This window comes from Coturnix japonica, chromosome 3 (assembly GCF_054131305.1).
Source record: "Coturnix japonica strain WE chromosome 3, WE-NBRP24, whole genome shotgun sequence".
Classification (NCBI taxonomy): domain Eukaryota; kingdom Metazoa; phylum Chordata; class Aves; order Galliformes; family Phasianidae; genus Coturnix; species Coturnix japonica.
Genome location: NC_140665.1, coordinates 98,400,696 through 98,424,488, shown reverse-complemented (window position 1 = coordinate 98,424,488; position 23,793 = coordinate 98,400,696). Strand labels below are relative to the sequence as shown.

The 23,793-nt window shown below is 41.2% G+C and overlaps 2 protein-coding genes across 4 annotated transcripts; both read left to right on the top strand.

Moving 5' to 3' along the window:
• LOC107312273 (WD repeat and coiled-coil-containing protein-like) lies at window positions 1–15,548 on the top strand. The gene is made up of 3 exons (XM_015859553.3): window positions 1–2,364; window positions 11,120–11,240; window positions 14,632–15,548. The coding sequence occupies exons 1-3, from the start codon at window positions 442–444 to the stop codon at window positions 14,796–14,798; spliced, it is 2,211 nt and encodes a 736-aa protein (XP_015715039.1). The 5' UTR covers window positions 1–441; the 3' UTR covers window positions 14,799–15,548.
• A 2,989-nt stretch (window positions 15,549–18,537) lies between these two features.
• Window positions 18,538–23,793, top strand: LOC107312272 (WD repeat and coiled-coil-containing protein). Of its 3 annotated transcripts, none has more exons than XM_015859552.3 (5): window positions 18,538–18,634; window positions 18,995–19,099; window positions 20,302–22,196; window positions 22,789–22,906; window positions 23,164–23,793. In XM_015859552.3, the coding sequence occupies exons 3-5, from the start codon at window positions 20,322–20,324 to the stop codon at window positions 23,433–23,435; spliced, it is 2,265 nt and encodes a 754-aa protein (XP_015715038.1). In that variant the 5' UTR covers window positions 18,538–18,634; window positions 18,995–19,099; window positions 20,302–20,321; the 3' UTR covers window positions 23,436–23,793. The 3 variants fall into 3 exon arrangements, with proteins under 3 accessions (XP_015715038.1, XP_015715036.1, XP_015715037.1); XM_015859550.3 differs by having other exon boundaries at window positions 18,538–18,652; XM_015859551.3 differs by having other exon boundaries at window positions 18,538–18,856.

Below are 23,793 nucleotides of genomic sequence, written 5' to 3'. Positions count from 1 at the left end.
GCTTGGGGTTAACAGTATATGATCTCTCTCCACTGTTCACCAAAGACCTTCATGCAGTGAAGGTCAAGGTATTAGAACGCTATTTTTAAAGATACACCCAGCAGTAAAGAGTTAAAAATAGACACCTACAAAAACGTCCAGTAATTGGTTAAACCTTGTTAGGCATCACATGAAGATGATAACTCCTCCCAGGAAAAGACGTAGCAAAAGCAGCTTTGACATGGATTTATACATAGAAGAGCAGCTGCAGGCTTACTGGGAAGGAGCTCACAAGACAGGCTCTTCGACAGCTAGCAGAAAAGGAAAAAACAAAACAGCATCATTCTGCAGGGGAAAGGAAGGAAATAAAAGTCATATTTTTTTTCTTCCTCATGATCTGCAAATGAATTCCATGGATTCTCATCTTTGGAACAATCACCAATAGACAGAGAGCCTAAAAATATGGAGCTGGGAAAGGCAAAACTGTTGAGAACCGGCCTCAATGCTTTATACCAAGCCATCCATCCTGTGCACGGAATTGCCTGGACAGACGGGAAGCAAGTGATACTGACTGCTTTATACTATCATAATGGAGAGCTGAAGTTTGGAGACTCGAGTGTTGTCGGTCAATTTGAACATGTGCATGGGCTTTACTGGGGCCCGTGTTGCTCTACAGAGGCCCCAGCTCTGCTTGCTGTTCAGCATAAAAAGCATGTTAGCGTTTGGCGGCTGGGCCACAGCACTGCGGAGAAAAACAAACCCTTGATTTCTCAGACTTGTGAAATCGGTGAGCCGTTCCCATTGCTTTCCCAGGGCTGTGTGTGGCATCCAAAAAAGGAGGTCTTGGCTGTCCTTACAAAAAGAGATGCTTCAGTCTTGCACACTGTTCGAACGGACAATACCAGAGTTAAGGCAGATATCAAAAGCAGCGGGCTTATTCATTGTGCTTGCTGGACTAAGGACGGTAATCGCTTAGTAGTCGCTATAGGCAGTGCCCTGCATTCCTATATATGGGATGATGCTCAAAAAACTCTAAATGCCTGCTCCTTCTGCCCAGTCTTTGATGTGGGAGGCTATATCTGTGCTATAGAAGCCACACTGGATTTCCAAATTGCTGTAGCTACTGAGCTTCCTTTAGATAATATCTGTGGTTTGAACGCGGGCATTGCATTTGACATGCCATCTGGTGCTGAAACTAGTTCTTTAACCTCACAGTCCACTACAGCACTTGGTGATGAAGAATACTCCATGGACCTGCGAAGAAAGTCCACAGACTCTGATAGATCAGGCACTGTTGATTCAGTAGCTTCTTCTTCATCAGGTCCTTTGGATTTAACCCACATCCTTGCAAACCACCGTCGGTCTGATCCCAGTCCTCTCATTACTCTGAAACGCAAAGACTCTGCAGCAACAAATGGTCAAGATTCTTCTTACCTGATCTTGGTGACTTTTGAAAGGAAGGTAACCACCACCAGAAAAGTCAACATCCCAGGTATTCTCGTTCCTGATATAATGGCTTTTGACCTCAGAGCTCAGATCGTGGCAGTAGCCTCTAATACTTCTAACATTGTTTTGGTGTATTCAGTAACCTCTTCCTGCATGCCCCATATTCAACAAATCCAGCTGGAAAAAAATGAAAGACCAAAAGGCTTATGCTTTTTGACAGATAAACTCCTATTGATATTAATTGGGAAGCAAAAGTGCCCTGAGTCGAATCTCATTCCATCTTCAAGTTCGGACAGGTATGTAATGCGCTTGATGATCAAAGAACTGATGCTGGAAGAAGATGCTTCAACGCTGCCAGACACTAAGCAGCATATGCTTTATAACTTTGTATCGTCTGTGAACATACCTGGAAAAAGAAAGTTCTTTGAAAACCTTGCCACAGAAGACCAACATCAGAGCAGAGACCTGTTAATACCAAGAAGTACAGTTATTCAGTCTCCCAGCGGCAGGAGAAGACTCATAGAAGAAGTGAAGAGCCCTAGTTATGAGCAGAGCTCTTCATCAAGTGTTAGTGACTTGGATGAGAAAAAGCTCCCAGGTGACCCCTCTGTTGCCTTGGAAACTTTGGATGCTGAACCTACCAATCGTTCAATGGCTCTTCTTGGTTTTGGAACGGCTACCAGGCTTTCCAGCAGACCGGCTTCTCCTAAAGTGCAGTTCAATGTAATTGAAGAAACATCAAGTTCTCCAAAAAACAACAATTTGCCAAGTGAAAGAGGCATGAGTCACATATCTAGAAATTTAGAGAGGCTCTGTGGCAGTTTCAATGACTTACAACTGAGTCTTTCTGAAATAACAGACTTGGCTAAAAATGGGAGAAGGGTATCTTTAGCCTACCCAAGTTCACAAGAACCACCGGTCATTCATATCACTTACCAGGTAAATTTTTCATCAACTTAAAAACTCTGTGGTGGGGCACCGAAGTTTTAAACTATCTTTTATTTGTGTCACTTAAAAACAAGAGGATGCAGTTTGATTCTTGTCAACTCATGATAAAAGTAAACCTAGTTTGGCATCAAGCTTAGTTTAAAATGGTATTATAATTTATTATTGAAACAGTAACTAAGGATGATGTGAGTGACTTAAAGGATATTTCACACAGGAAGTCTGTGTCTTCTTTGCACAACTTCTAAGCAAAACAGTCTTGCATAGTAGCTGATTTTGGTCAAATAAAAGAACAGGCATGCAGTTACTGATGTAGAAAAAAGATTTATGTGCTAATTTAGTGTAGAGATGAGCCTGCAAGTAGCCAAAATTAGGCATCTCCACTAGAAACCTGATCATTGCAAATCCAGAATTTGAAGGTAGCTCTAGACTCTCATGAAGTTTGAAACAAAGTAGTGAATCTCAATTCCTGGACAATTCAGACACAGATGATACAAGTTGGCTTATTTCTACTTGTCTCACTGCTGATCTTTACACAGCTGGACATAATCAATTTGCAAGTATTACCACTTCAAATTTTCAGGAAAAAAAATAAAAAAAAATCTGTCAGTGTGCAATTATCATTTCATTAAATGAAGATATAAATGTCAAATCACCATGTTCCTACCCCACCCTTGTTTTGGCAACATTCCTACTGGCTCCAATAAGAATTTCAACTTGGGAACATAGACTGTATAATTATTTCCTGCTATAATAATTCTTATTATTTGCAGTAATACTGACATTATACTGATAATAGTTTTGGTCTTGCTAATACTAGTTGTGTTGCTGCTAGAACTGGGGTTCCTTTCAAGGATGTTGATGCCAGTTTCAAATGGATTCTTATCTATTACAAGATAAGCAGAATTATGTCAAGTGATACATTTATTTCATAGTGATGATGCCAAAGTACCTGTTTCTTAAACAGATTTGACTCACAGCTATACAGCCTCCTTTCACTTGGAGGGGCAATACAGACATCTAAATATCCTTCCTTAAGCACTCATTAAGGGAATCGTGACTCCATTTGAAAATATTCATCAGTTCTTCGCACTTGTTTGTTAGGCATTTTAGTAGATTCTAGTAAGTTGACTGGATAAAAGCAAAGCTTTTGATCTGAGTTAGTATCGTAACCTTATTATATATGTATATTATATGAATTCTAGTTGAAAAAGCAAGATGCCTTTTGAAAATAATTTAGGATTTTGTTTGCCAAGATGTGTGCTCTTCTATTCTCCAGCTTGTTCAAATTAATTCTGTTTTCTTAATATAAATCAACTTATTCATTTTACAAGCAGCTCTATCACTTGGATTCGATAAGATTAACCTCTCCCAAGAGAAGTTCTGGTTGTGACACCTAACATTAATCCAAGATCTGAAGTCACTGTGCACGTGTTGAGAAATAATTTTCCGGTTTTTCTCTTTGGGAATGAGACAAAGATAATAAAACCAGTGGGCCTAAGACACTGCCAGACTAACTGCACTGAGAAAAGCAGACTTATTTATCTAAGCAGGTTAATTTCTCATTGAGTGTGAAGAAAGCCCCTCTAGTACTACATAATAATGACTCAGAAAAAGTGCCACTTCATGGCTTTCCAAAACACATAGCTTTTCTGTTGGAGCCTCACTTTTAATGCTTTGCATAGCTCCGCTCCTCTTCTGAACTATAACAGGATTACAAAATGATGCCAAAAGATAATGAAAAATAGACTGATGGCAGAAAGGTCTCCAGACAGAGAAGGAAATATTTGCTTCGTAGGCAGCTAATATTTTTTTTCCAGAAAATAGTTGTTTTGATTAGTTTGGATTGAGACATCTGAACCTTGATTCTCCTCCAGGAGTTGATTAGCACTCCGGGAGCTCAGAGAGCAGCTGGGCTGTGGGTTCCAGCCAGGAGCTGTTCACAGTGCAGAGTCAGGAAATAGCTTTATTGCCTTATGATATAAATATCAGGCAGTGAAAAACATTCTAAACTTCAGGAACACTGCAGTCCAGTCAATAATATGGCCATTATCTGTCAACTTTTTGTGCCAGGTCTGCATCTTCTTAAGTGTTTGCATAATCCCAAGCACAGCAGAGGCCCAATCTTGACTAAGAAATCTTTTGTGCTATAAGATATAATGATCAGTACTACATAACCACATTTAAACATTACAAACATAAAAGTTTAAAACAGTTTATATGTATATATATATAAAAGCAGCAATAATGAACAGTCAGTTATGAACACTGCTGTGTAGAAGCAGCACTGACACAGAGAAAGATTCTGCTTAGAAGACCCGAGCATAAACCAGGATGTACGTTACTTAATAATTCATAACGTTGGCTTACTAAATAGTCTTCACAACCTTTGTTTATCCTGTTAATGCTAGCCTGCCCATAACTTCTCTGAATTCATGTCCGTGCAGTACCACCAGAATTTATATGCTTTGTAGCCTATGGCCATAAAAGAAAAACATGATCACTCACAGTTTGGAAATGTCACTGCACTATCACTTGTGTAATAACATCCAGCCACCAGAGGTGATTTGATCATTCAACCCTGAAAAGCAAATATTATTGCTCTTTCATCATATACAGACTTGTGATTCAGGCTAGCGTGGGAGGGCAGACAGACAGATGCAATAAGAAGATATTATTTAACAAGAAAAAAAAGAAGAGAGAGAATTTATTTCTGTTTCATTTTGGGGAAAAAAAAAAAAAAGAAAAAAAAAAGATACTTTTCTTATCCATTTTCTCATCCATCTCCCAGAAAAGAAACAGCTGCAGAATATTTAAACTAGCCTCATTCAAAAGCTAATTACAGTGGAAATAAAGCCAATCTGGATTTGAAAATGATGGCATTTAGGCAAATCTCTCCAGAAGGAAGAAGATTCTTTTTTCATCTGAGGAGTATCGTAAAACTCCTACATTTTGCTCACAAGCAGTATTATGTCAAAGATCTGTACCACCAAAAGCATATATTTGATGATTACACCGGAAATAGATTTCTTTGCAGCAATTAGTCACCAGGATTTCCCTTTCTTAACCTTGGCCAACAATTGTATACACACCAATTTGTCCTTTTCTAATGGCTTTCTATAATTCACTACAGGAAATTTTATTAACAAGGTCAGCTATGAAATAAACAATTTTTATGCAGAGCTGGGAGATGAATAGAAGGGGTCCAAACACACCAACTATTTTTTTATATATACAAATATATGGAGTAGAGATAAAGGAGAAGGACTGTATAATAGTGACAATGAAGTGAGCCAAAGACATAAAGAGAAAACAGACTTCAGTGATCAGTTGTAAGAAGAGCATGAACCTCATGAAAACCAAAGGGCAATTTTGACTCGACTTGAGCAATAGAAAATCATGAAAATGATGGAAGAGGAAGGTGGTCTTACTGCTCCCCAGAGTGAGAACAGGCATCTTGAAGGGAGAGATTTAGGATGACCATAAAAGACCTGCAGTAGTCAAGCCGAGGTGTGATCAATGCACTGAAAACATTTTGAGCAAAGGTTGAAGAATCTGTTAAGAACAAATTCTGACGACACTGCTGTGAAAGTGATCAATAGCAGACAAGCAGGGTCTGCACAGGAGATGCGGACACTTCTTATTTGGCCAGATCATTTGGTTGTCAGAAACATAAACACAAAAGATAAAGGAATATGTAATGTCAAAAATGCAGTCTAGTTTTCGTACTGAAAGAAAGTTAAGATTCAGGATTTTTCTTTTCTTAAAAAGACAGTACTGGAAGATCACAGAAGCACATGTGTGAGGGAATAAGGTGTATCTTAGATAACGAGATGCCCAACACATTAATTGCAGAATTATCAACAGGGGCCCAAGAGCAGAGAAGTCCTAGCATTGTATCATTGGAAGAGCAGAGAAGTCCTTCTGTGTGCTATAAATGCAAACTGCACTGCGATTTAAGCACCCCTGAGCACCTTCAAATCTCTTCTAACTTAAACATTTGACAGGCTTATACTTCTCTCACAGGTTAATTAGGGTTGCAGTTGGAATGTCCCACTTAAGGGCTTGTGGGGATACTGAGAACTACACCAAAATAAAATCAGGATCCAACAAATTGGAACCCATGACAGGAAAGGGAAGCAGTCCAGGCTGCTGAGCTTCATGGGTGGTACCTGTAGCAATGCTGCACAAAGCTTCCAGACAGGCAGTACCTGAATTTCAGAAATCACAATTCTTATTCCTCTTCAGTGCTCTTCCTCAGAAATTCAGTGTTCTTCCATTTTCTTCTTGGTCAGATCCCTCATGTCTACATGATCTGACAGTTGTCTTGCATCCCACACAATGAGTGTGGGGGCAAAGCAAGAGTGAGCTGACTAAGAGGCATTAAGTCATCACAACTGAAATTACAATGAAATACAAACCAAAGAGCTGAAATCAAGGGTGTGAGAAAAAGAAAACAGAGTTCTAGGCAACTACAACCTTTCTTCATCTAACAGTGCATAGATAGGATTGACTAACCTGATGCTTTTCCTTTATAAAAAGATTATTAACACAAAAGATATGAAGAATATTTAAAATACCTGTGATTCAACACAGCACTCAAAATTGTGCCATAGGGAAAATTATTGGTTTGACAGCAAAGAACTGGGATTAACAGGAGAAGTGTAAGATGGTAACCTGCTTTAGCAGGGGGCTTGGACTCTGACCTCACAAGGTCTTTTCCAACCCCTGTAATTCTGTGATTCTATGGTTAAAAACTGGCTGGAAAGATGACTGTGGTAATATAAAAGAAAATGGAACAGATTTACTTGTGGATTTGCCTCTGATTGACCTTCAGGCTAATCTAAAAGTTTCATAGAATCATAGAATCATGGAATGGCCTGGGTTGAAAAGAACCACGGCGATCATCTACTTTCAACCCCCTGATATGTGCAGGGTCACACATCATCCACATCAACCACTGTTGAGATAAGCTATTAAAATCTCTTTATGGCCTAATGTCGGTACTTATTTCAATAGAGGATCGAGATATCACATCTGTAATTTGATGACCTTAATATCTAGAATAATAAAAATGGATTCAAATGAACTAGTTTGAAGTGCATAGTGGAAATACCAGTATTAAGAGCAAAAATAGCTGCTGTAAACTGGATACTCACAGGCTGGGAGCTGAGAAAGAAAAAGGCTTGCATGCGTTACGTGAATACAAGACAAGTATCAATCAGGAAGGTTATAAGTTTATGAAAAGATTAAAGGCAGTTTTTTGATACACTGGGGAGGTACATACAGAAAGAAATTCAGTGTGAGGCCAGTTTCCATTTCTAGACATCCATGTAGGAGAAAAACACATTCAAACTGTGTGCAATTACTAACTCAATGTTAGTACAAAACGTTTTTGGTTGGTAATGTATCATGAAGTATATCACAGTTTTGTCAGTCATTGAATTTAAAAGATGATCTTTGCATCCAGGTAACTGTAGGCTGTTAGAAAACAAAAGGTATCTAGAGAGAAGGCCCTGGAGGCAGAACCAGCTGGCTGCTCAGCAGGATGCAAAAACATTATAAAAGTAGGTTATTTATTGTGCAGTCATATAGTGTGCATCACCTAATCCAGGAACATTTTTGTCTTTTTTTTGCCTTAGTAAATTATTTTTCACATATATATTTGTATTCCAAAACAAGAATTCCGAAAGACAGATTGGCAACGCTGTGACCAGCTGGCTGCTGCCCAGAAGATCCTTTGTAGGCTATAAAAAGTGATCAAGGGACAGGCTGACACAGATGAAGGAAAACAATTGTTGAATTGATGGTTTGTTTCTGTTGGATTTTTGTTGAGGGAGAGTTGGACCTGAGAGACTACAGGAATTTGGCTACAGAAACTTTATCTGAAAGTATCTGCTCAAGTATGTGGAAATATATTTGTTTATTCTGTGGTTAATGTGTGCTAAGTACACCAATAAACTTCGGTTTAGAGTGAAACAACCAACAGTAAGGGCTTTTCATGTCAAATTTGCAAGTCCTCTGGCTTCTGCTGGAGACCAATAGCAGCACTGCAAAACAGATACATATTTTAGGAAGTGGATGATTGAATTTAGATTTGACTAGAAAATTGTTGTTGGGTAAAGGCATGAAAATGGCAGGTACTAAAGTGAGATTTCATTTGTGCTTCTAACTTTGTCACAAATTACCTGCATGACCTTGAGTAAATCTCTTAATCCTCTGGTGTAATAGTTTGATCGTCTATAAAAAGAGAATAAAAGCAGTTACCCAGCTCTCAAGAAAACACACGTGTGTGAACATATTCCTCAAGGTGAAATGTTACCATCACTTAAACCAAACATTAAACAAAAGAAACTAACAAAGAAGAAGAGGGAAAAAGAAGAAATCTTGAGCTGAGAGAATTTGTCAGCAGACAAAAATAACATGTAAACGTGATCAAGCTTAATGTGATGAGCAGGAGTGCTTTACAAAGAAAGAAGAGACAATATGAAAGCCCCAAAGTGATGAAAGACAAGCACTTCTGAAATGTGAGCTCTGATGTTGAAAAACTTGAAAAACTGTAAAACCACAGGAAAGGATAAAAAAGAGAGACCGTGTAGTTTTGTATATGCAAAAATGTCTTCCAGATCTAAAGGCCATTAAAATAACTTGCATGGTTAAGTAGAAATCATACTAGAACAAAGTCATCCATGTCCATTCAACTGCTTTCAAGTCAGTGGAGGCACAGCTAGATCATTTTCTGATTATTTTTGAGCTGATTCATTTGTAATGAAAAAAAACACCACTTGGGTACCTATCTCAGTTGAAGCCCACCTCTTTTCATAATTCATTAACTGAGGTACAAGTCTGAATAAACTCTGGTATTTCATCTTGAGATTAAGAAAATGAAGTAGTTGTTAGATATACTGATCTACTTTATGCAGTGATAAAAAGCTTTGTAACAGTGAAATACCTGAACAGGCAAATAGCATCTTTGGAGTGCAAATGCAATGCATGTGCTTGTGCTGAAAGTTCTGTCCGCTGAATTTTAACTGTACCTGCGTTCAACAGAATATAATTTGGAGAGACATAAAAACGACAAAGAAGTTCTGTTATATTGATGGACAGTGGAAAGATCCAAATGGAACTGGCAGAACAAAAGTAGAGCAAGATTATTTAGACGCAAATGGCTGACTCAAATGTTTTTATAGTGGCATTAAGTCATTGGAGAAAATTAATGTTAAGACTGACTTTCAAAAGACAGCAGGAAATTGTAAATGCAAATATATATTCATTTTGTACTCATATTAACTCAGCTATCCTGTGGTGCACTTGGTAGTAATCTGAATGACAGAACACAATGGTGTCAATCCTCAAGACCAGATAAACATCACGAATGCCACCTCAACTATGCCACCTTTCTCTTTAAAGCGTATTTTTTAGTGAATGTTAGAGCAGCTTCCAGGGAAGTTAACCCATATATTCTCTCTAAAAAAAAAAAAAAGCTGTAGTTTCCAAGCTACCTTGCTGTGACAGCTTTTCAAAGAGATTGTCTCCATGAAATTCTCTCTGTGCCAGAAATGGGGGATTTTACTGGGGTGGAATAGCTGAAAGATGATTATCATAAACACCCACACATAGCACTGATACTGAGCAAAGCACTCGCTTTGGCAATGTGAGATCGAAGCGACTTTCTACTAGTTATCATAAATTCCTTCTCCCTGGATTGACCATTAGGGCAGAAGGGCCCAATGGACTCAAGTAGACGTGGCCTAATACATCACATATCACAGACCATGCAGTTTTGAATTGTGTTAGCACAAAAAGCAAGGAGGCAAATGCCTCTTCACGTGGGATTGTGCCATTGAAGAGGAAGAACCCCAGGCACCTGTACAGGCTGGGAGGAGTGGTCCTTGAGAGCAGCTCGGCAGAGAAGGACCTGGGGGTCCTGATGGACAAAGGACTCAACATGAGCCAGCAGTGCGCTCTGGCAGCTCGGAAAGCAAATGGGATCCTGGGCTCCATCAGGAGAGGGGTGGTCAGCAGGGATAGGGAGGTGATTGTCCCTCTCTACTCGGCTCTTGTGAGGCCCCATCTGTTGTACTGTGTCCAGGTGTGGAGCCCTCAGTACAAGAAAGACATGGAGATTTTGGAAAGGGTCCAGAGGAGGGCCACGAAGATGATCAGGGGGCTGGAGCACCTCCACTATGAGGACAGGCTGAGGGAGTTGGGTTTGTTCAGCCTGGAGAAGAGAAGGTTGCGGGGTGACCTCATTGCAGCCTTTCAATACCTGAAGGGAACTTACTGCCAGGAGGGGAGTAAACTCTTGGAAAGGGCTGACAATAGCAGGACATGGGGAAATGGTTTTAAGTTAAAAGAGGGAAGATTTAGGTTGGATGTTAGGGGGAAGTTCTTCACTAGGAGAGTGGTTAGGCCCTGGAACAGGCTGCCCAGGGAGGTTGTGGATGCCCCGTCCTTGGAGGTGTTCAAGACCAGGTTGGACGGGGCCATGGGCAACCTGATCTAGTAAAGGTGTATGTTTGGTGGCCCTGCCAGGCAGGGGGGTTGGAACTACATGATCCTTGAGGTCCCTTCCAACCCGGGTCATTCTGTGATTCTGTGACTGATAAACTGTAGCAATGACAGAGGAAAAAAAGGCAAAAATATTAAAGAACTGAAAGGGCTGTGAGGAGAGGAATGGTTAAAAGAACTCTGGTAAAATATCTAAGCCTTTAACAAGATCTTTTCTTTTACATATCTGCGTTTGAAGAAAAATTTTTCAAGTGGAGCAATTACTGAAGAAACAAAGGATGTTCTCCTCTGTGATGGCAAGATCCATTTGAATTTAGTCCAGCAGCTGTTTGACCTGACCATTATTGAAATGAAATTTGGTATGTTCTTTCTATTTCTAGTATCTGGTTTTGACTGAGATTTTTAGCGTAAATGAGGCAGTTGTGGTAATTATCCCATACTGTAGCAAGTGGTGATAGCTAAATTCCCTTAAATGCTAAGTAACTGCAGAACTACCTATTACCAGAGTGATATGTTGAATGCTTCTGCAGAGGAAGGCTGAGAAAATAATCAGACCGCTGTGATATATGGAAATAGCAATTCTTCCTTATGAGACCTTTTGGCATTCTGCCTTTTCTATCTTCACAACATGTCCCACACCTGACAATACAGAAGGGGCTGGAGGAAAATTCACTCTCAGAACGTGACAGACATGTATATCATGTAGTGTTTGAGATTATTTTAAGCTAAGACAAACAGTAAAGCTCAGTGTTGTAATTTTCCCATCACACGTTTACCACCACCACTGATTAACTTTTAAATGCAGACACCACTAAAGAAAACCTATCCCCATACTGGTCGCTGAATGACCTTGTCCCTGTCTATTCATGCGTTCTACTTTCTCAGCAATATACAGATTATTTTTCTTAGCCACTTCTCCATAATACTTCTAATGGCTTTTCTCATCTCAGCCTAGATAGATCTTGATCTTGAGGTACAAAGTATTGTCTGTAATTGTGATCTGCTTGCATTGTTTCCACATGGAGAGATCCACAAATAGCTCATTGTCTTGACCCTGAGCCCCTGACAGACTGAGACACTTAATCACTACACCCCGTCTCACGAGAACTGAATTTGTCTCTTGGTGAAAGCAAAATGAAAGGGACAGTAATAATACACTGCAATTTTCCAAATGATGACAGTTATCAGTAATGACTGGTGTGTAATAGGCTAATTGATGGGAAGGCTGCATATAGGCTACAGATCAAGGAACCGTGGTTCGTTTCAACTCAGGCCATTCCATGACTCTATGATAAAAAACCTTCACTTGCTGCAGATTTTCAGTATGGAAATGAAAAATGATGTGATGGAGAATGTCTGTTTTCAGCTTTATGGGATGACTGAATATTAAGTTAGTAGAACTCACCCCTACAATCTCCTGAGTTGGATTTCAGAATCCTCGGTGTTTCAGGAATCAAATCCGTTGACAGCAGAAAGAAAGAATGAATCTAGAATCACTCTGAAACTCACCATAATCCTGAAGCACTATCAGGTTCTGGGCAGAGGTTGTTATGTATCTCTTCATTCACTTATGACCAGTAGAGGTTTAAATTCCGAAACCTTTCCTTTGCCACTAGGCCTGAATATCACATTTGGTGTTTAAAAATGTCACTCCCATCCTTTAACAGTTTGCAATTAAAAGGGATGTAATCAAGAGTGTGCTTATACTGCAGAGACAGTCCTGCATTTTTTTAACTATGAATATACTCTTCAACTTGAACATATCGAAATAAAGAAGCCAGTAACTGCAGACCAAGTTCATACCCACAGCAAAGCCATTAAGATCATAACAGTTATAAGAGCAGTGAACTTGGCCTCATCATGCGGATGTTAAGTCCAGGAACTATAATAACATTACCTGTACTAAATATAACCTGCCATATAGAGCCCTGGCATTAGCACACGTTAAGTCACTATTTTCTGAAGGTTATCATGGTAAGAACTTTGCATAACAGGAGGAAAATGCATTCAGCACAAGATTTTCCTACCTTCAATATGTATATTATGTGGGTCATGCTTCAAAGCAAGCGTTACCAATTACACAGAGAAGTTCAAATGTTTCAACAGGTGAAAATAAAAAGTCCTAAAAGTATGACAGAAAGAATATGCTGTATCAACTTGACCACCAATGTAACTACCAGTTTGGATGGCAGAATTTCCACCTCTAGGCCCATTGTTTTCAGAATCTGAAGACAGTCCAGAATAAGAAAGTATTAAGAGCAGAAGATTAAAGATTCATGGTTTGGAATGACAATCTTCTTATGATGTAACAGGTGACATGACTGAATGGAATAGTGCAGCAGCCTGGAAAGGTGCTCTGTTAATGGTATAAGGAAGAGAGATTTGCTTAGTCCAGTAACACGGTTCATTATGAATGACAAAAATGAAGCTTATACCCCCTGCATTCTCTTATTCCACATCCTTTTTAAGACCAGTTTTATGTCCCCAAAGTAAAAATCTGAACAACAGCTGTAACAAGGGTTTCTTTACCTCAAATCCCAGCTAATGCCAGCACCCAGAGATGACAGGATCATACTCTCTAAGAACAGTGTGTGACATGAAGGCTCCCGCAGTGCTTACCAGCTGCTACTGTTTGTTTTCAGTTTTTTTCCTTTCCACAAAGTGTCAAACTGAACAACAGACAGAATTTTCTGTAGCAGCTGCAATATCCACTCCAACAGGAAACAAATCACAAGAGAAAAGATAGTTCATGATGCTTCTGTTTCAAACTTGAGTTCAAAGGAAGGTAAAATCGAAGGGTTAAGTTTGTTTCTCTGCAATACAGAAAGTAAACCTGAATGATTTTGATGTATTTTTCATGTAATCTTGTCTCTTTTTTTTTTTTTTTTTTTCAGGGGAAAAAAACCCCAAAACAACAACATTAAAAACATCATTTGAATTTTGTTCATTCTCTTATCTATGAAAAGTTCTGATTAATAATTAAAGGACAGAAAATGTGATAGTATCAATTCTGTAAATTGTTGAGATGTAACTTCCTTCCATTTGCTATATGGATTTGTAAGCATACTGCACAACCTTGGCTTAGTGCAGAAGAAAACTCCTATTTCCCTCTGGAATAAATACAGTACAATTTCTTTACTATCTCCTAGAAGGAGTCCAGTGGAGGGAGACAAAGATGGTAGAGGGCCTGGAGCATCTCCTGTATGAGGAAAGGCTGGGAGACCTGGATCTGAAGGGAAGGTTGAGAGGGGATCTGATCAATGCTCATAAATACCTAAAGTGTGGGAGGCGATTGGATGAGGCCAGGCTCTTTTCAGTGGTGTATAGCTAAAGAATTCCAATCCCAGCAAGTCTGTGATTCCTTGTTTGGGTACAGCAGATGAGCAAATGGGAGAAGCAGGGGTGGATCAAAGCTGGCATGGAAAGGTTGTCTGGGGTGTCAGAAAATGGAGATACTCATTGTTTATCAGAACTAGCAAAGATATGTTTGTTTTTTCCACTTAAGTTCCATAAGGGACAAAATGCCTCAAAACTTTCAAGGGCTTTCATTTCACCTCCCCTTGTATTTACACAAAGGTGTGTTTAGCACAGGCTGCCAGGCCTTAATGCCATTAGGTAATGAGGCTTAGTGCAAAAGGAAGCCTGCTCTGCTCGTGTGGCAGCTGACTGTTTTAAAACATCTCTGTATATATAACCATATATATAACCAGAGCAGTACACTCATTTGCCTTTTTTGCTTAATTTTTGTAGGCTCTTCTTGGATCGTGCTCACTGCAGACAAGGATGGCTTTGTGCCATTAATATTCAAAGCAAGACAAGACGTGATCATAAGGGATGGAACTGACAGTTCTGAAGTCTGCGGTCGTCACCCCTACAAAAAGGGCAGTTTAATGCAGCCACCGAGCAGAGTGACATAAGTGCTCACCAAGGAACACCAATAATCGTGGGGTTTTTTTTAACTAAAGCAATACAGAGATGTTCTGTGGTATCAGACACTGAGTGATTAGAAAGTTGTCTTCACTACTTTCAATATACTTGGACTAAAATCTGTGGCACGGTCACACAGTAGCTGAGTCCCAGGGTTGACTACACCCTTACGATTTCTTCAGAATGATCAGACCTAGAATGGAGTTTGCCGCTGTTATTGTTACTAACAATGTTTTGTTATTAATGACTGCTGGCAGAATGGAGCAGTGACAAGCCTCTAATTGTGGTCAGGATGTTCTGAAACAACAGTATGCTAAAAATCATGCAGTAAAAACCAGCCAAACCAATACAGCCTACACAAAAGCTGGAGAAAGTGCTACTAACGAGCATTTATGCTAAGGAAAATTGCATAAAGAGAAGGGAAAGCACTTCTTGGCTCTATATGGAGTTCCTATGGGTCCCATGGAAACCTGCAGCATTTTCAGAAATGCATAACTCCAACATGAAAATGTTCAGCTACAAATACGGCTGCGTCACTGTCTCCTGTCACTGTCTCACACTGCGTGGAGATTTATACACGCACACTGAAAAGAAAGGAAAAAGCACAACTTGACACGTAAATTAGAGATCAAAGACGTTGAGTGTAAATGTCATTTGGCTAAATGCAGATGTCTGTGCTGAACTTTCCATCCAGGCACCTGTATGATCAGACAAATAAAGGAAAGCATTCCTATAGCAGATTATTTGTGTCCTACCATAGCTTCTAATGCTGGTCTTTGTGAGCTATCCCTATTAAATACGTAATTAAGTGCCTATTCCCTTCTACTGGCTGCAAAGCAAGCTGGTGTGACTGCTGTGAATACAGACATTCACATTTATTTGGATGAACCTCACTCTGAGAACAGTTTCCATTCATTGAAATAAGTAATATGTCCTTCTCATGCAAATGTCTTCCCAGAGACTAAGAGATCATCATTCTAACAAGCCTGCAAGCTCAGGTGTGCGATGTAGCTGGGTGTATTTGTACTGCCAGCTTTCTCGGTGATGGAATGTACTTTGAAAAAGCACAGTGTATTTGAACAACATTCTTGATCACATTGAACAACATCTTGATCACAATTGAAAGTGATGAAAACGCTGGAGGAAGTGCAGAAGGGATTCATGCAAAGCAGAGGATAAATGTTCAGCTTTGGTTTGGATGGAGAACAGATGGAGAATCAGTGAAGTAGAGAGATAGAAGGCTGTTCTATTAAGCACAAGCTGTACAGAAGATTTTTGCACAAATAATGAACAAGGCACGTGGAAGTGCTTGGTCAAACAGAAGGCTGATGATCTGATCAATGCTTACAAAAAGCTGAAGGGCAGAAGTCAAGCAGATGGGACCAGGCTCTGTTCAGTGGCCAATGTCTGTTGGCCAATCAGTGATGCTGACTTTGCACAGTTAAATATTTCCTTGGTATTCTTCACAACTACTAAAAAGTCAGAGTTCGCTGTAGGTGTATGAAGTGAACCCTGCAAGACCCTCAATCAATTAGTTCCCCTTCTTCCTCTGCTATTACTAAAGACCTGGGTACCCTTGAATAAAGCTCCAGACTTGGTCTTCTTAGAGGTCTTTTCCAACTGTAATGATTCTCTGATTCTAAGATGCAACACTAAATAAACAGTTTACCTAATTTATTCTTAAAAACCTCCACCATATAGTACTGGATTGCTAAAATGAAACACTTTGGTCCTTCAGGCTCATGTGACCTAACTTCAAAGCATGTGAATTCAGGCAAGGTGAATCTCAGAGGTTATTCAGTATCTCATTTGAAGTGATGAACTTATTTCCTATTGTCCCACACAGCAGAAATGAGCTTCTGTATTAGCATTAGCTATTATATATGTTTATATATGTTAATTAGTGGATACTATTGCTTCAGCTTTCTGCCAGATTGAGGCAGTTTCACCATCTCTGTGTTAAATGCACTTTGTGGTCCTTGCTGGTGCTGTTATCTAACAGGGGGCTGCCTGCCCTGCTAATGGCATTTGGGTGCCTCAGCTGTGTCCAAAGTGCTTGCTGCAGCTCAGCCTTGGTCTGTATCAAGTCAATGCTGTCCTTGAACTTTACCTTTCCTCCACTATTATTGGACACATGTGTGTCAACAGCCAGGTGTGATCAGATGTCTGGAGACAAAAGCAGCACATCTGTGCTGCACTGTTATCAACACAAAATGGATCTAGGCTGATCTCCATTGATCTCAAAACGCTTGTACCTGTAATGAACATAAAAGAAAACTTCATGAGATGGGTGCCTGAAAAGCAGGATTAATCTACAGCATAGCAAAGATGAAAACAGCACTTTCACAGGTCAAGTGACGTGTCTGACTTAAGCAAACACAATGATTCTGGAGAAGTTTGTCTACAGATACCCTTAGAGAGATTATTCCAAAGGAATGCTGCCATATCATGATGTAAAAATAATTGTTTTAACCAATTCAGTTATAAAACAGAACAGTTCCCATCAGAGAATCTCAGCAGAGACATGGCTGGTATCTACTGTTGAAGAAAAAGGCAGCAATTCCATCTCACTTTGTCGCTGTTTTAATCCCCCCAAACTTTCACCAACCCTCATTATTCTTCTAAAGGCTGGAGCCACATGGAACTCCTTGCAAGTCCTTTCACTATGGAGCAGAAACATTCAATTTTTCCTGCATTTGGAAACACAGAATGAGCCCTTCTGGCTTCAAGCAGCTAAGCAGAACAGCCCAAGTTACTCATATCTCACTCACTGCACACAATGATCCTGTTCACACATCCCACAGTGATGTCTGCCTTCTTGTAACAGTGTGATATTCAGCCAGGTCTTGGTCATTTTCTGCAAAACTGCTCATCTTTTATAACCTTTATTACTAATCGCTTCCCAAAAGTAAGAAGTAACCAAAGCATCTTCTTACCGTCATAGCAAAAAGCAGTTCAAACGTGTGTGCATTTTAATTACTGATCTTAGGCTTTTACCACATCTGGTTTAAGGGTCTAAATTACACAGCAGTGCCTCACTGACCTTTCCTATTAAAAAATAATGAGATCTTCTTGCTCATTCAGTAACGTCCATCGCCTGGATTAAGCAGATCTCATAAAACATAGTTATGAAGTTAATAGCAAGTATCTTCAAATTATTATTTTTCCCTTACAATATTTATATGTCTTTGGCTTGTTTGTAGAACTTAGTTAAGACTAGGTCCCAATTGGGATATTTTATGATTCTATTAATGCGAAAATATCTTCTAAGGCATTTTTCAACGTGGTCTTTCCTCCTGACACCTGATACACTCAAACAGATAGAGAAAACAATGAAATCAGGGTTTTTATAACGGCACTGATAAACTCAGCTCCTCTGCAGCAATGTCTGCTATAGCCCTCTGCTGGCCCAGCTCTGAGAGAACAGTGCAGCCCTTGGGTGCTGGGCGTGATGTACAACACCAGATGGCCACCACAGTGCTGTAATGTGTCCCAAAAGTTTTATTCCCTAAAATCTACCAAAGTCACAGCATCATTAGTGCTATAAAAGGTGTTTCCTTCACTGAGTCTAAACTCGCCCCCTGTGGAACAACGACCGTTGGGGAGAAGGGAAGAGACCACTCCCGCCCTCGCGCGGGATTGGTGGAGCGCTGATGACGTCACAGCCCGCCCCGCTGCCTGTGGAGGCGCCCTCCCTGTGGAGGCGCCGCCCGCTGCGTCACGGGGCTCAGGCGGGGCCGGTGGGAGGGCGGGACCGAGCTGGGGTTGAAGGTGTCCTACACCGGGTACGGCGTGATTTACCGCCGGTACCGCCTCACCGGAGCCGGTATGAGCCGCAGAGCGGGTGAGGCTGCCGGTTGTGGCGAGTGGATCGCTGAGGGAGACGGGGGAAAATCGGTGCGGGCGGGCCCGAGCAGGATTGGCGGGGCGTTGGGGCTGTGGGGCGGGCGGGCGCGTTTTGGTGTTCTTTCTTAGCGCGTTTACAGCCCCGCCTCGCAACACAACTGCGCTCCTCACAACGACTTATGGGCGATTGGAGGCTGCTGGGGTAAGAGCTGAAGGCCGGGTGGTTGCAGGGAGACCCGGCCTAATCGGCGTCCCAAGGGTTGTATGAGCCCTTGTGGTGGGCTGGGGGTGTGGTACAGTGTGAACACGCCGGCCCTTGTGCCTCGTTTTCCTTTCCCAGGTCTGCTGTGAAGCCTCTGTCGTGGTGGAGGAAGGAGCCCAGATGGCCACAAGGCTCAGTGTCTCGATGTATCCCATGAGGGGAGTTGTCATCTCCTTTCCCTAAGTAAGTACTGCCCGCAGGGGGTTGTTCATGTTACTTACAGTGATCAACTTTGGTGTTTCTGATTGAGGTCAGTGGTTGGAGCTTAGAGGAGAGCCAGGTTGGTGGTGAGGTACAGCCCAGGTCCTCCAGCTGTTCTTTTACCATGAGGAAACATCCAGCATACTTAGAATCTCACAATCATTAAAGGTGGAAAAGACCTCTAAGATCATCAGATAGTCACCAAGTAAATCATCAAGTAGATTATCATCCACCCAGCACCAGACTTGCCCACTTGGACTTGTCCTTGACAGACATTTACCTAGTAGCTCTTCAGGATTATCAAATTCACGGAGCACCTTCTCTCCAAGGTAACCTGCTTCTGTGCTGAGCTGTCATTTTTAGTTTTTCCTTCATAGCTGACCTAAATCTCCTTTGTTAACACTAAGCTGATTATTACCTTGCACAGTGGACTTGGAGAAAATTGATAAGTGCTCTCTCACCAACAACCTGGCTTGTGTTTGCAAGTTTAGTCTCGCGGTCTTCTCCAAACTAGCTGAACCCATTTCTTACCCTTCTCTGGTCCTTGATCTCTACAAAGCCTTTCCATTGACATTGGACTGTGAAGCTCAGAACTGGGCACAAAACGCCAGTGGAGATATTGCTTGCTCAGGGGTAATGGGGTAATTATCTCCCTGCTGTATGGCACCTCTCGTAAAGTTATATTTTAAGTTCTTTGTCATATATTTCCTCAGAGAAATCTGCTTTGATACTATCTTCCTTCACAATTACACTTGCTCTTTTATGGAGGTTTTTGAAATAACTAGGCAAGTGCCTCTTACTTACCCACTTAATGCAGGGTCAGATTTATAAATAATACGTTAATGCTCTGTTATACTTGTAAGGGATTACTTTATGTGATCACAAATGGTTGATGAAGCTGAGAACGAGGGGCAATATTTTGAACATGTGGAATGCTAGAAGTTGTTAGAAAATATTCTGAGAAGCAGCAACCCATCAGTTAGAAGGAGCAAACTGTTTTTGTGATGAAAGTGAAGCAGCCTGGACCTATATAAATACCATAACCTCTTTCTTTTAAAATTGCATTTCACTGTGGAGACATTAAAACCATAACAAAAGTAGGGTTGTGGATTAAGCATAGATGAGTATTGTGCGTATTGACTTGGCTGAAAGAAGCAATCATTTTTATTCTTTAATTTGTTTAGATGTCTCGTATCAAAAAGACATGGAGCTTGGAAAGGCAAAGCTTCTGAGAACAGGCCTTAATGCCTTACACCAAACAATTCACCCCGTGCATGGGATTGCCTGGACTGATGGGAAACAGGTCATATTAACTTCCTTACACCTTCAGAATGGAGAGCCAAAATTTGGTGACTCGAGCGTCATTGGTCAGTTTGAACACGTCCATGGACTCTACTGGGGCCCGGGTCCCCCTGATGCCCCAGCCCTGCTTGCTGTTCAACACAAAAAGCATATCACTGTTTGGCAGCTCTGCTTTAACGCTGCAGACAGAAATAAGCTCTTGGTTTCTCAGATCTGTGACATCAGTGAGTCGTTTCCAGTGCTCCCCCAAGGTTGCGTGTGGCATCCAAATAAGGAGATCTTGGCCGTGCTGACGACGCGGGATGCCTCGGTCCTGCACTCTGTTCATCTCAACAACTGTAGAATTAAAGCAGATATTAAAGGCAGCGGTCTCATCCATTGTGCTTGTTGGACTAAGGAAGGCAATCGCTTAGTGGTTGGTGTAGGCAGTGCCCTTCATTCTTATATTTGGGATGACACTCAGAAGACTCTCAATGCTTGTACTTTTTGCCCAATCTTTGATGTGGGAGGATACATCTGTGCTGTAGAAGCTACTTTGAATTTTCAGATTGCTGTCACTACTGAGCTTCCTCTGGACAAGATCTGTGGCTTAAATGCCGGTGTGGCTTTTGAAGTCCCAGCTAGCATTGAAACGGAATCCTTTCCCTCGCAGTCCAGCTTATGTGGTGAGGAAGAGTATTCCATGGATGGGGGGAAGAAGGTGCTGGATGCTGAGAAGCCCATGTCTGCGGTTACATCTCCCGTGGATCTGACCCACATACTCTCTAACAAGCCGGGTGCTGATTCCAGCCCTCTGCTTCATCTGAGGCCCAAGGACTATTTAACGGGAAGCGGCCAAGATTCTTCACATCTCATTTTGGTGACGTTTGAAAAAAAGGTGACCTCTACCAAAAAAGTCAGCATCCCGGGCATTCTGGTTCCTGACATAATGGCTTTTGACCTCAAAACTCAAACCGTATCGGTCGCCTCAAATACCTGTAACGTTATTTTAGTCTATTCGCTGACTTCGTCCAATTTGCCGAATATTCAACAAATTCAGCTAGAGAAAAATGAAAAACCCAAAGGTTTGTGCTTCTTGACCAATAAATTGTTACTGATAATGGTTGGGAAACAGAAATTCACCGATCCCGCTTTTCTTCCATCTTCAAAATCAGACAAGTATATGATCAGGTTGATGATAAAGGAGCTGATATTTGAAGCAGCTCCTTCAACATCTGCATCAGTTAATGGGAGCTGTGCGTCAGTCAATGGGAGTTTGAACCTTTCAAACATACCCCACGATGTCTCTATGGATGTTCACCCTCTCAGTCGCGGACTCCTGATACCAGATCGTGCTGCCCTCCAGTCTCCTACCAGCAGAAGAAAACTTATTGAAGAAATTAAGAGTCCTGGTTATGAGCAAAGCTGTTTGTTGAACACAAGTGACCTCAAAGAAAAGAAGGTGTCCTTGAATTTTCCTCTGGCTGTCGAGTCTCTCAATGCTGAACCGCTTAATCAGTCTTCATCACTGTCCACGTCGCTGGCATTCTCTAACAAGCCAACGTCTCCAAAAAGACAGATAGAGACAGCTTCCAAAATACCAAATTCTTACAAAAATAATCTATTAAGTGAAAAGGAAGCAAGTTACTTTTCAAAAAATGTAGAAAAACTGTCTGGTAACTTTACTCAACTACAGCATCATGTCTGTGAATTAACCGAGCTGCTAAAAGCGGGGAAGAGAAATCTTCCAATGTACCCATCTTCTCAGGAACCTCCTTTTATTAACATCACCTATCAGGTAACTCTAACGCTGGAAGCATTAGTGGCAATATCTGTGTATGGATATGTGGTCTTTGTAAAGAACGGGACTAAAGCTCCTGTGGGATTATATGCAAAAAGGACAGGACATCATTGGTGTAAAGTTAAACCATATGTCTTCCTGGTGGATGGGTAGCTCTGTGCATGACATGGAAGAGGAGTCAGGGTTCACTTTGTTTCTGTTGTTTTTAGAATTGCTTTGCTTTGTGCCGTGGGGGGGATATTCTTTGCTGGCATCTCAGGCTTAGAGCAGTGGTGATCACAGGTGAGAAAGACAAGTACTGCTGATTTGTTGGCCTGTTCCTCGTTGGATGGAATCATAGAATGGCCTGCATTGAAAAGGACCACAATCATCGTGTAGTTTCAACCCCCTGCTATGTGCAGGTTCACCAGCCTCATCCCTGTTTGTGCACGGGAGTTCTTACCTTTTCATAAGATGAGGATCAGGGAGGGGGGGGAGGGAGAGAACTTGCTGCTTCACAGACTTCTGATTGGGTTCTGATGGACGTTACTTTAATATCTCTGCTCAAATAATAGATTGCTGTATCTATGAGTCTTTCTTGCCTTTGCAGAAGCAGCTTTCCAGAAATGATTCAGATGAGAGGCGATCTGTTCTTCTTTGTGAGGGTAAACTTTGTCTAAGCGTAGTCCAGCAGATCTTCAGCCTCTCTCTGGTGGAGATGCAGCATGGTACGTTGTAATGATCCAATCAAATAAACACTTGAAACACAGGCAAGGAATTCAGGAAGCTGAATTCTGCATGGTTGCTATCAGTCCTCTGGTTTTGAGATTACACAACCTGCATCTCCCCATCCCTTTTAGCGCTACAAAAGCTGTAAGCATACAGAAGTGTTGAACATTCCATTTGAGACGAAATGGGTTTTGTATACTATCAATATACCTAATTACAGGGGCGGTTATGAACAGGTGCTTGTCTATCTCCACAGGTTCATCTTGGATCGTTCTCACAGCAGACAGCGAGGGCTTTGTCCCATTGACGTTTACGCCCATGCAGGAGGTGGTTGTGAGAGATGCCAGTATGAAAGGCTACAGTGCCCGATCCTCCAAGACTTTGGACATCATCAGTTCCACAGAAGGCTGCAGACATGCTGCTTCTGAAAGCCTGGATATCACCAGCTCCTTGGAAGTTCTCCGAGATTGCTCCTCCAAGGCTTTGGATGGCAGCAGTCCTTCTGAGCAGCCCAGCAGTAAAATGTAACTTTGGACATTGATTTCGTAGTGCCTGTCTTACCGTAGGAGACTCCTGAACTTACAGCTGAGGACTGCAAATTCTAAATGAAGGTCTGTCTCAAACCTCTGTTGGATTTCTGTCATTGCTCACCGTCGCTGTAAGTTATTTATTTGGTCCTTGGAAACCTTAGCTTTTTGATTTTATACTGAGCCGTGTTTTATAATATGCCTCTTGCATTGTATGCCAGTTATTTGTATCAGTGATTGGAGATAGAAGTTCTTACAAGCTGCAGAGCTGAAGCTGTGATCCTACTCTTTAGTATGTTGGTGTTTTTAGATAATCGTAAATGTTTTTAGATAATAGTAAACTTAGACATCTGTGAAAA